The sequence below is a fragment of the Salmo salar genome, chromosome 13 (genome assembly GCF_965601325.2).
Source record: "Salmo salar chromosome 13, fSalSal1, whole genome shotgun sequence".
Taxonomy (NCBI): Eukaryota; Metazoa; Chordata; class Actinopteri; order Salmoniformes; family Salmonidae; genus Salmo; species Salmo salar.
Genome location: NC_138303.1, coordinates 22740949 through 22753099, shown reverse-complemented (window position 1 = coordinate 22753099; position 12151 = coordinate 22740949). Strand labels below are relative to the sequence as shown.

Sequence of the window (12151 nt, the reverse complement as noted above, 5' to 3'; positions counted from 1 at the left end):
GGCATTCAAATGAACATGGGCCCTTTCTCCATACAGACAGGTCTTAAAGTTGGGGGTCACTCAAGTTTGATAATAGTTTTCAGGAACCTATAAAAAAACTCAAGTCAGAGACTGCAATTACAGGATTTTGATTTGTGAAATGGCTGTGGGTGAGCACATACTGTAGACCCTGACATTTGTAGGCTAACTGTCTGTTCCCTTTCCCTCCCTCTCTCTTCCTCTCCTCCACCCAGGTGCGTTTCTCATTCCCTACACCATCTTCCTGTTTGGTGGAGGCCTGCCGGTGTTCTTCCTGGAGGTGGCTCTGGGCCAGTATACCTCTGAGGGAGGCATCACCTGCTGGGAAAAACTCTGCCCCATCTTCACTGGTGAGTCACCACACTGCTTCCCATTATCCTAATACCATTCTCCCCTATTGCCATTAAGGCCGGTCGTCATCAGGGAAAGTAGGCAGGGAAAGGAGGTTGTGTAAGCCTTCTTGGACATGTACTGTAGGTGGTAACGTCAGCGACTGACAGAGGGATTAGCGAAGAGCCTAAACACAGTTTCCATTAGCGTTGCTCAGGCGGGGCGCCAAAACTGCTTTGTGCCTGCTTAGTGCCTTGTCCCATCGCAGAAAAAAAACCCTACTGAAAATAATTATGTTACCAGCCCTTGATCTAGCCTCGATGTTATTCACGTCCTGCTTTAAAAAAACAACGAATTCCAGTGACAACTACTGCAGTAGTTCTGTTTTTCTGACTGCTCTTGCGAAACTCCCTAGCAGCGACCAACAGCACTGGTTGTGCTGTTGGTCTGTGGGTTGCTAGACTCAGTGCACAGACATTGAGTTCTGCTGAGGTCTCCCTCCCTGTGTTCTGATGGGTAATTGGACCATAGATACTTCTTTCATTAGCATGCTCTGTGATGTGTAAAATACGTTATTCAGCATAGCTGTGGAGCAGACTGGTCCCAGATATGAATGTGTTTCAGCCAACTTTCTCTGACTGTGTTTTTTACATGCATAAGGATTTAGCTAAAGCACACAGTGCTGCTGATCTGCGACCAGGTTAGTTGAGGATTGCCTCATTTGCATTGGAGCCTGGAGTGGACGTAATCAAACACCAAACATTGAACACTCTAAAAGGCGCTGCATGGTCAATCCGATGTCTTCATTGGCCGTGCAGCATTTACGGTGATACTGCCTCTGCAGAAGTCAGGGCATTCACACTTCTTGTGCTTTGCGGAGCAGCGCAGAGCTGTTGAGCAGAGCTGTTGTGAAGGAAGTAGTCAAGGAAGTGAGTTTGTGTTTATACAGGACCTCCCGCCCCCACCTACCGTCAACCAATCATGTCAATGAGGAGGTATACAGAGTTATACGGAGCCTTCAGTATTGTTACAACATTTGGGAGGCACACGGCAATGCAGTACGGAGCTCAATTTGGCCTCTGCTTGCCTCTGGAGGCTCCGCAATTGCCACACCCTCCATACGGAGCCTTCGACCACATCGGATCAAGCATAAATTGGCTTTTAGACTGGCCTATTTTTTTGTACTTGTGGCAGCTAAGTACATACATGCACAAGCACATGTATTTTCAGCCTTGGTTGTGTAAAGTAGTGCTGAGTTCTGTGTTACCATGGCAACAGAGGAGGTTAGAGCGAGTTGCCTAGCAATGGGATCTGCCCCAAAATGATAAATATCTCATGCAGTGGATCAGCAAAGAAACACTTTTTTTTCATGAAATGATGGACGGTGTAGGTCTTGGCAGCAGGGGGCCACCTGTTTTGTTTGTCAGCACCACAGATATGTTATCGGATATTACTGTAGCATGATGTCGTTATTACAGTCCTGGCGTCACGGTTTGGCACTCTAACGTATCTCCTTATCAGTCAGGGTCCTGCCATAGGTTTACACTGTGATATGCTACTGGCAGACCAGTTGTAACATGTAGACCAGTAGGTAGAGAGACAGCTCCCAGCCATAAGCTGCTATTCCATGAAGCCGGGAGCGGCAGGTAGAAACAGACAGCTGAAAACTGGGGGTGCAGCCAATCTTCAGCATCTGTTGATGTGCTTGAATATTCAAGGAGTGCTGAGGCAGCTGCCTAATTGACTGGCGGGTTGTGTGAACTGGCACACACACGCAGGTGTGCATGCACACACACACACACACACACATACACACATACACACACACACACACACACACACACACACACACACACACACACACACACACACACACACACACACACACACACGCGCGCACACACACACACACACACACACACACACACACACACACACACACACACTCACTTGCGCACACACACTCACACGTGCGCAAACACACACACGCACATGCGCGCGCACACTTTTGTTTACCCACATATAGACTAGAGAGTGACAGATGCCCAAAGGTGGCCTATAGGCCGGCTGCCATTGTCCCTCTTAGTGTTTTATCACACCTACAGAAGGCCTGCCCTGCCTCACCCACCACACACACAACCCTGACTGGCGGAGGTAACACCACTTTACAAATAGATCAGAGGAGTGGAAGACTACAGGGGATTTCTGTGACTAAAGTCATTATTACCAGAGTTAGTACACTCAAGCCAGGGAAACATCCTCTCTTTGAAATAGGAGTGTTGAGTTGTGAACATCCGAGTCAGTGGATTGGTTTCTAATGATTTTATAGACATACATTTTGTCAAAAGGCACTAGGTCAGTACTGTTCACTGAAGTGCTTCAGCTCCAATGTTGGCTTTACTTAGTTTAGTTTACAAGGGTATTCAGTGACACATATTGAAGCCCCTATGGCACTGTTCTGCTACAGTAAATGCATTGAAGGGTTTGATTCCAATATACGATAAACGGCAATTGAAATGAATGGTCCTTTCTCTGTGTATCAATTATGGCTGTTGTCGTACTTTCAAAACATTTGCTTTAGAATGTTTTTTTTTGCATAACGCAATATCCGACAGTCTTGTTTCATACAAAAACGTGTTATATCCAGAGCTGTGTTTAGAGAGCAGGGACATCGGTGTTTCTGCATTATGATGTATTTACATGACACTACAACATTTTATGGCAGCCAAGTTAGCACCCCATTAACATTACACAAGGAATTGTAAAAATAAATGCTATGTAGCCTAACTGAATGTCTAGAATTATTTTTTTAAATGCTAAAAGTTAGCCCAACTCTCTAAATATATGGCTCTGGCTATATCCACTGTCCAGATGTGCTGAACCTTCCAAATGGTTTTAGCTGCTGGCGCAAAAGTGAGCAATTTAGCGAATCATTGTCATTATATTTGTCTGTTCAGTCGTAAGTTGTATTATATATTTGTATATTATATATTATTGATATTATTATATGTATATTATTATGAAGTGTATATAATCAAACTCAAAATCTTCCCTTGATTTATCCTAACGAAACAAACCTGTAAAAACCCTATAAAATTGTTCCAAAAGTTGCTTAAATGTCCAAAAAGAAAAGGTACTTTCCATACACTGTTCACTCTCTGATACAATAAATTGGATATGTGATAGGGTATTTGCATTATATAGTTTAAACAAATTATTTTAATGTGTTTATTTATGTATCGATACTTTATTACATGTGGGGGCAGCAGGTTGCCTGGCGGGTTAGAGCGTTGGGCCAGTAACCGAAAGGTTGCTGGATGGAATCCCAGAGCTGACAAGGTAAAAATCTATCGTTCTGCCCCTGAGCAAGGCAGTTAACCCACTGTTCCCCAGGCGCCGATGACGTGGATGATGATTAAGGCAGCCCCCGGCACCTCTCTGATTCAGTGGGGTTGGGTTAAATGCAGAAGATACATTTCAGTTGAATGCATTCAGTTGTACAACTGACTAGGTATCCCCTTTTCCCTAATTGTTTAAAACCCAATCAAGATACTTTTTCTATTGCAGTTCTGTTGTTTGGGGTGGTTACATAGCATTTTGCCACAAAACATGATTATTTGTCTCCCTAAAATAAAATTACCTTGCAATATATTTTAAACAAAATCATAGGTGTCTTTTCACAAGCCCATTAATCGGTAACATGAAAAAAGAATAGCTTGATCTCTTTCACAAGATGTGTTTTTAATTAATAAACATTTCAATTTATCAACATTTTTTTTTTAAATGTATATATCGCGTTTTGGAATGAAACTCTTGTGGTTTCACAATTTAGTTGTAGGTCATCAATTTTTCATGGTGGTTTCATCATGGCTGTGACTTATTCCAAGAACACTACTTCTCTGTTTACTCCCAAGCTTCTGCACTGGTTTACTGATATAATAAAGAATCAATCCGGTATTGGTTTTAATGAATTATTTCTCTTCTCTGTAGGTATTGGCTATGCCTCTATCGTGATCGTCTCTCTCCTGAACATCTACTACATAGTGATTCTAGCCTGGGGACTCTACTACCTATTCCAGTGCTTTCAGCCGGAGCTGCCCTGGGCCAAATGCAATCAGCCGTGGAACACAGACCGGTGTGTAGAGGACACATTCCGCAAGAACAAGACCCTGATGTTGGCTGCCAATATCACCAACTTCACCTCCCCCGTCACTGAGTTCTGGGAGTGAGTACTCACCGTCTGACAGCTGGGTTGACTCTGTACTGACACACACACACGAACACACACACACACGAACACACACACACACACACACACACACACACACACACACACACACACACACACACACACACACACACACACACACACACACACACACACACACACACACACACACACACACGCACGTGAACACAGACAGGTTTACAATGTCAAAAACAAACTCAAATATAAACAGTACAGATACCGTGCCTCTTCCTTGTTTGCTGTAAACTTATGTTTGAATGGGCAACATTTCCAAGAAATCCCCCCTCTATCATGAGGTTGATTCTATCTTTAAATTAGATCATTTCACTGTACTATATTTGGATCAAGGGGTATTATCCTTTTCCTTTACTCTTAAAAGTCCTGCCAAAGTTGTATTCTCTTGGGAAGCCACAACCACTTAACTTCAAATCACAATTTAGGTTAAGATGATGCTTATTAACATTTGGCCAACACAAAATCCAGCGTAGATGATATCTACTTTCTACCAGAGTCATATATACTGAGTTTACAAAACATTAAGAACACCTGCTCTTTCCATGACATAGACTGACCAGGTGAATCCAGGTGAATGCTATGATCCCTTGTTCATTTCATTTTTTTATCCACTTCAATCAGTGTAGATGAAGGGGAGGAAATAGGTTAAGCCTTGAGACTATTGAGACATGGATTGTGTATATATGTGCCATTCAGGGGGTGAATGGGCAAGACAAAATATGTAAGTGCCTTTGAACGGAGTATGGTAGTCTCACCGGTTTGTGTCAAGAACTGCAACGTTGCTTGGTTTTCATGCTCAACAGTTTTCCATGTGTGTCAATAATGGTCCACCACCCAAAGGACATCCAGCCAACTTGACACAACTATGGGAAGCATTGGCGTCAACATGGGCTAGCATCCTTGTGGAACGCTTTTTGACACCTTGTAGAGTCCATGCCCCAGCGAATTGAGGCTGTTCCACAGAAATAGAACACATAGAATGAAAATACATTCTGCCGTATTCTCTCAAAATTGTCTCAGGGCACAGTTCATTCAGGTCCAGGGTGAGCTAGAGCAGAGGAGGGTTGGTGAAAACTAGACCTCACAGACACACTATTACCGTCACATCATGTGGATGTTTGCTTTTCACTGCTGTTGATGTAACCTCTGTTGGCATGAAACCTTGGACAGGACCCACAGGAATTATGACATGTCACACTTGCCCTACTTTTAAAATGTTTTTGTAGAGTGGAAAATGTACTGTACTGTATCGTTCAGGGGTCTACATAAGCCTACAGTTCTGTCCCATCAGAACAGTCATTAACCTGGATGCTGTCTGCCCCCTCTCTCCTAAGACGCAATGTGCTGAGCATCTCCTCTGGAATTGATGACATCGGGCCACTGAAGTGGGACCTAGCCCTGTGTCTCCTGGCAGTGTGGATTGTCTGCTTCTTCTGCATCTGGAAGGGAGTCAAGTCCACTGGGAAGGTGGGTAGTAGCATGATGTGGTTGTTATCAGGCTTGTTTGTAGTCTCTTAAAAAGTGTGTTTACAGATGTCGGATCTAAATTTGATCACCCTGTTGCAGGACAACTTTACTACGAAAAATGTATCAACCCCTACAATTATAATCCACATAATATTTCACATTTCCTGTTGCTGCAGAATTATTTTCCTGCTGGTGCAAACTGGCTCAGGTTAGTATCCTACATCTGTATGTATACACCCAAAAAAGGGAATTACTTAATATGTATTGTCTGCTCCCTAAGGGCATTAACCTGGGTGCTAGGTGTTTTTTGTTGTAGCCAACTTGTCTCTATCACTGACAAAGCAGTAACGGTCTGTTGATGATTGCAGAAACAGGCAGGTTAGTCTGATTAAGGACCATGAGTTACTGTACTGTACATTAGGTTTTGGCCAGACTCAATGCTGACAGTGTGTTAGTGTGCAGTACAGTACAGCAGATCCCTCAGAGCTCTGTCTGTCTGTCAATGGAGTGGGACAGTCACTGGGCTGTGTCCAACACTGATTACTGAACCACTTAAAGGACCACTGTGGCTTGTTGGGAGACCGATCAACTGTCTATTTGGTGAACTGTTATGGAAATACCTAATTCGTGGTTTCAGCTCTGTACAAAACACAGACCATTATGGTAAACAGTTGCATATCCAGCATTAAATCAAATCAAATTTTATTGGTCACATACTACACATGGTTAGCAGATGTTAATGCGAGTGTAGCGAAATGCTTGTGCTTCTAGTTCCGACAGTGGAGTAATATCTAACAAGTAATCTAACAATTTCCCAACAAGTACCTAAAACACACATCTCTAAAGTGAATGAGAATCTGTACATATAAATATATGGATGAGCAATGGCCAAGGCAAGGTGCAATAGATGGTATAAAATACAGCCTTGCCTATGCCGCTCGGCCATCGCTCATCCATATATTTATATGTACATACTTTCATTCACCCCTTTAGATTTGTGTGTATTAGGTAGTTGGTGGGGAATTGTTAGATTACTTGTTAGATTTGTGTGTATTAGGTAGTTGTTGGGAATTGTTAGATATTACTTGTTAGATATTACTGCACTGTTGGAACTAGAAACACAAGCATTTCGCTACACTCGCATTAACATCTGCTAACCATGTGTATGTGACCAATACAATTTGATTTGATTTTACGGTATATACATTTGATATGAGTAATGTAGGATGTGTAAACATTATTAAAGAGGCATTATTTAAAGTGAAATTGTTTAAAGTGACTAGTGATCCATTTATTAAAGTGTCCAGTGATTGGGTCTCAATGTAGGCAGCAGCCTCTCTGAGTTAGGGATCGCTGTTTAGCACTCTGATGGCCTTGAGATAGAAGCTGTTTTTCAGTCTCTCAGTCCCAGCTTTGATGCACCTGTACTGACCTCGCCTTCTGGATGGTAGCGGTGTAAACAGGCAGTGGCTCAGGTGGTTGTTGTCCTTGATGATCTTTTTGGCCTTCCTGTGACATCGGGTGCTGTAGGTGTCATGGATGCGTTGTGCAGTCTGCACCCCCCTCTGGAGAGCCTTGCGGTTGAGGGCGGTGCAGTTGCCGTACCAGGCTGTGATACAGCCCGCCAAGATAATCTCGATTGTGCATCTGTAAAAGTTTGTCAGGTTTTTGGTGACGAGCCAAATTTCTTCAGCCTCCTGAGGTTGAAAAGGCGCTGTTGTGCCTTCTTCACCTCACTGTCTGTGTGGGTGGACCATTCAAGTTTGTCTGTGATGTGTACGCTGAGGAACTTAACATTTTCCACCTTCTCCACTGCTGTCCCTTCGATGTGGATAGAGGGGTGCTCCCTCTGCTGTTTCCTGAAGTCCACGATCTCCTTTGTTTTGTTGACGTTGAGTTAGAGGTTGTTTTCCTGACACCACACTCCGAGTGCCCTCACCTCCTCCCTGTAGGCTGTCTCGTCGTTGTTCGTAATCAAGTCCACTACTGTTGTGTCATCTGCAAACTTGATGATTGAGTTGGAGGCCTGCATGGCCACGCAGTCATGGGTGAACAGGGAGTACAGGAGGGGCCTGAGCACGCACCCTTGTGGGGCCCCAGTGTTAAGGGTCAGCGAAGTGGAGATGTTGTTTCCTACCTTCACCACCTGGGGGCGGCCCATTAGAAAGTCCAGGACCCAATTGCACAAGGCGGTGTTGAGACCCAGGGCCTCCAGCTTGATGATGAGCTTGTAGGGTACTATGTTGTTGACTGCTGAGCTGTAGTCAATGATTAGCTTTCTTACATAGGTATTCCTCTTGTCCAGATGGGATAGGGCAGTGTGCAGTGTGATGGCGATTGCATCGTCTGTGGACCTGTTGGGGTGGTATGCAAACTGTAGTGGGTCTTTGGGTGTCCGTTAAGGTGGAGGTGATATGATCCTTGACTAGTCTCTCAAAGCACTTCATGATGACAGAAGTGAGTGCTACTGGACGGTAGTCATTTAGTTCAGTTATCTTGGGTACAGGAACAATGGTGGCCATCTTGAAGCATGTGGAGACAGCAGACTGGGATAGGGAGCAATTGAATATGTCCGTAAACACACCAGCCAGCTGGTTTGCACATGCTCTGAGGAAGCAGCTAGGGATGTCGACCTGGGCCAGCAGCCTTGCGAGGGTTAACACGTTTAAATATTTTACTCACGTCGGCCGTGGAGAAGGAGGGTGGGGGCGCAGTCCTTGTTAGCGGGCCGCGACGGTGTCACTGTATTATCCTCAAAGCGGGCAAAGGTGTTTAGTTTGTCTGGAAGCATGCGGTCGGTGTCCGTGACGTGGCTGGTTTTCATTTTGTAGTCTGTGATTTCCTGTAGACCTTGCCACATACGTCTTGTGTCTGCGCCGTTGAATTTCAACTCCACTTTGTCCCTGTACCGGAATTTCGCTTGTTTGATTGCCTTGAAGGGGGAATAACTACACTGTTTATATTCAGCTATATTCCCAGACCTCTTTCCATGGTTAAATGAGGTGGTTCGCACTTTCAGTTTTGTGCAAATGCTGCCATCCATCCACGGTTTCTGGTTATGGTAGGTTTTAATAGTCACAGTGGGTACAACATCTCCATTGCACTTCTTTATAAACTCACTCACCGAGCCAGCGTGTAGACCGATGTTGTTTTCTGAGGCTGACTGGAACATATCCCAGTCCGCGTGATCAAAACATTCTTGAAGCGTGGATTCCGATTGGTCAGACCAGCGTTGAATGGTTCTAGTCACTGGTACATCTTGATTGAGTTTCTGCCTATAAGACGTTGGGAGCAAGGAGCACGTTAGGAGCATCATTGTGGTCGGATTTGCAGAAGGGAGGGCGGGGGAGGGCTTTGTATGCATCGCGGAAGTTAGAGTAGCAATGGTCAAGTGTATTACCCCCGCGTGTACTGCAATCAATATGCTGATAGAATTTAGGCAGCCTTGTTCTCAAATTTGCTTTGTTAAAATCCCCAGCTACAATAAATGCAGTCTCAGGATATATGGTTTCCAGTTTACATAGAGTCCAGTGAAGTTCCTTGAGGGTCATCGTGGTGTCTGCTTGAGGGGGAATGAACACAGCTGTGACGATAACTGATGAGAATTCTCTTGGGAGGTAATATGGCCGTCATTTGATTGTAAGGAATTCTAGGTCGGTGAGCAGGACTTGAGTTCCTGTATGTTGTTATGATTACACCATGAGTCGTTAATCATGAAGCATACACCCCCGCCCTTCCTCTTCCCAGAGAGGTGTTTATCTCTGTCGGCGCGGTGCATGGAGAAGCACGGTGGCTGAACCGATTCCGACAACATATCCAGAGAGAGCCATGTTTCCGTGAAACAGAGAATGTTACAATATTTGATGTCTTTCTGGAAGGCAACACTTGCTCGAATTTCATCTACCTTGTTGTCAAGAGAATGGACATTGGCGAATAGTATACTCGGGAGTGGTGGGCGATGTGCATGTCTATGGGGCCTGACCAGGAGGTCGCTCCGTCTGCCCCTTCTGCGGCGCTGTTGTTTTGGGTCGGCTTCTGGGATTAGATACATTGTCCTGAGTGGTGGTCCAAATAGAGGATCCGCTTCGGGAAAGTTGTATTCCTGGTCGTAATGTTGGTAAGTTGATGTCGCTCTTACATCCAATAGTTCTTCCCGGCTATATGTAATAAGATTTAAGATTTCCTGGGGTAACAATGTAAGAAATAATACATTAAAAAACGAAATACTGTGTAGTTTCCTATGGACTCGAAGCGAGGCAACCATCACTGTCGGCGCCATTTTGAATTGTTCATTACCAGATCTTAACAAGGGAGTGGCTTAAATCTACACTGTAAATGGCTGGCATTATTACCATGTAATACATATTCTTATCCCCACACACCTAGAGCAAACACAGAGCTCTACAGGTCACCTGGTTATGTTATGGAGGCCACTACTTATATGACGGCAGCTGTTATTTCAGTTAAAAGGCTATTGTAAAGTATATTTCCATGCACTCACTCCAGCTGAAAACACCTCACACAATGCAATCCACAACAGTCAACTATCTTTGTGCAGTTGTGTCCTTCTGTATATTCCATGCTCCCTTTCCTATCTGTTTAAACAATTTTTTCCCCTAGCAAAAACCATTCCATTCTGTAAAATGGCCAACTGCGCCACCTTTTATATTTTGAAACCTTGGCTTCAGTTGATGGTCTATCTCTGGAGCCCTAAGGAGTGGGTAGAAGTTACCCCCAACCTAACCCCTGACACAGGATCAGATATTTCTTCATCCCTTTAAGAATTGGGGGGTATGGTAATCTAATCCTAGATCTGTAGTTGGGGGTAACTTCTACCTCAAGCATCCTCTCCAAGTTCCATTCTGTTATGAAACCTTAAATCAGCTAATAAATATATAATTGTCTCTTATCTGTTTTCTCTAGGTGGTGTATATCACAGCAACTTTCCCTTTCGTCATGCTTATTGTGCTGCTGGTGCGTGGAGTGACTCTGCCAGGGGCGTCCGAAGGGATCAAATTCTATCTCTACCCCAACCTGACCCGCCTACAGGATCCAGAGGTAGGAGCCATAACTCTTACCCAAACCCTCATCCCCACCCCTCTACCCATCTTCCCTGTCTCTGTGCAATCCCCTCCGCCTGCCCCCAATGACATGACTACACATATCCCCTTTCAGCATCAATGCATATCTGTTTACTTACACGTCTATCAGGGCCTCTCACTGACATCTTGTAACGATCGTCGTCGGGTGACGAGGAAGCGGACCAAAACGCAGCTGGGAGTGAACACATGTTTATTCTTTACACTTGAAATAAACACGTACACAAAATCAAGAAAATGCCGATACGTTACTTGCTCAAACACAAAGAGACAACATAGAAAACAAACCCAGGAAAAATACCCAACATGACACACCCTGACCCAAAATACCCGAGTTCACCTGGTCAGGGCGTGACACATCTCTACATCATAAAGTAATCTGGACTGCGGAAAAGGAACCGGTACACAGCCTTGGTTAGGGCTGGTTGAATTATTAGTGACACTATAATCTTTGAGAGAACATGTACTCACAATGCAAGACTCACTAGAACTCTCCAACCATCCAGGTTTATGACATACACCACCTGACTCATCGAACATCTCATTCCAAAATCATGGGCATTAATGTGGAGTTGGTCCCCCCTTTGCTGCTATAACAACCTCCTCTCCTTTGGGAAGGCTTTCCACTAGATGTTGGAACATTGCTGTGGGGACTTGCTTCCATTCAGCCACAAGAGCATTAGTGGGGTCAGGCACTGATGTTGGGTGATTAGGCCTGGCTCACAGTCGGCGTTCCAATTCATCCCAGTCAAGTTCTTCCACACCGATCTTGACAAACCATTTCTGAATGTTCCTCGCTTTGTGCACGGGGGCATTGTCATGCTGAAACAGGAAAGGGCCTTCCCAAAACTGTTGTCACAAAGTTGGAAGCACAGAATCATATAGAATATCATTGTATGCTGTGGTGTTAAGATTTCTCTTCACTGGAACTAAGGGGCCTGGCTCGAACCTTGAGAAACAGCCCCAGACCATT

General features: G+C 44.4%; 1 protein-coding gene across 3 annotated transcripts in view; it reads left to right on the top strand.

Moving 5' to 3' along the window:
* Nucleotides 1–12151, top strand: part of slc6a6 (solute carrier family 6 (neurotransmitter transporter, taurine), member 6) — a 34242-nt gene that overhangs the window by 10618 nt on the left and 11473 nt on the right. For all 3 annotated transcript variants that reach the window (XM_014134772.3, XM_014134771.3, NM_001123630.1), the window contains 4 exon segments: nt 234–368; nt 4339–4573; nt 5947–6079; nt 11003–11137. In XM_014134772.3, coding sequence (XP_013990247.2) covers nt 234–368; nt 4339–4573; nt 5947–6079; nt 11003–11137 — 638 coding nt within the window.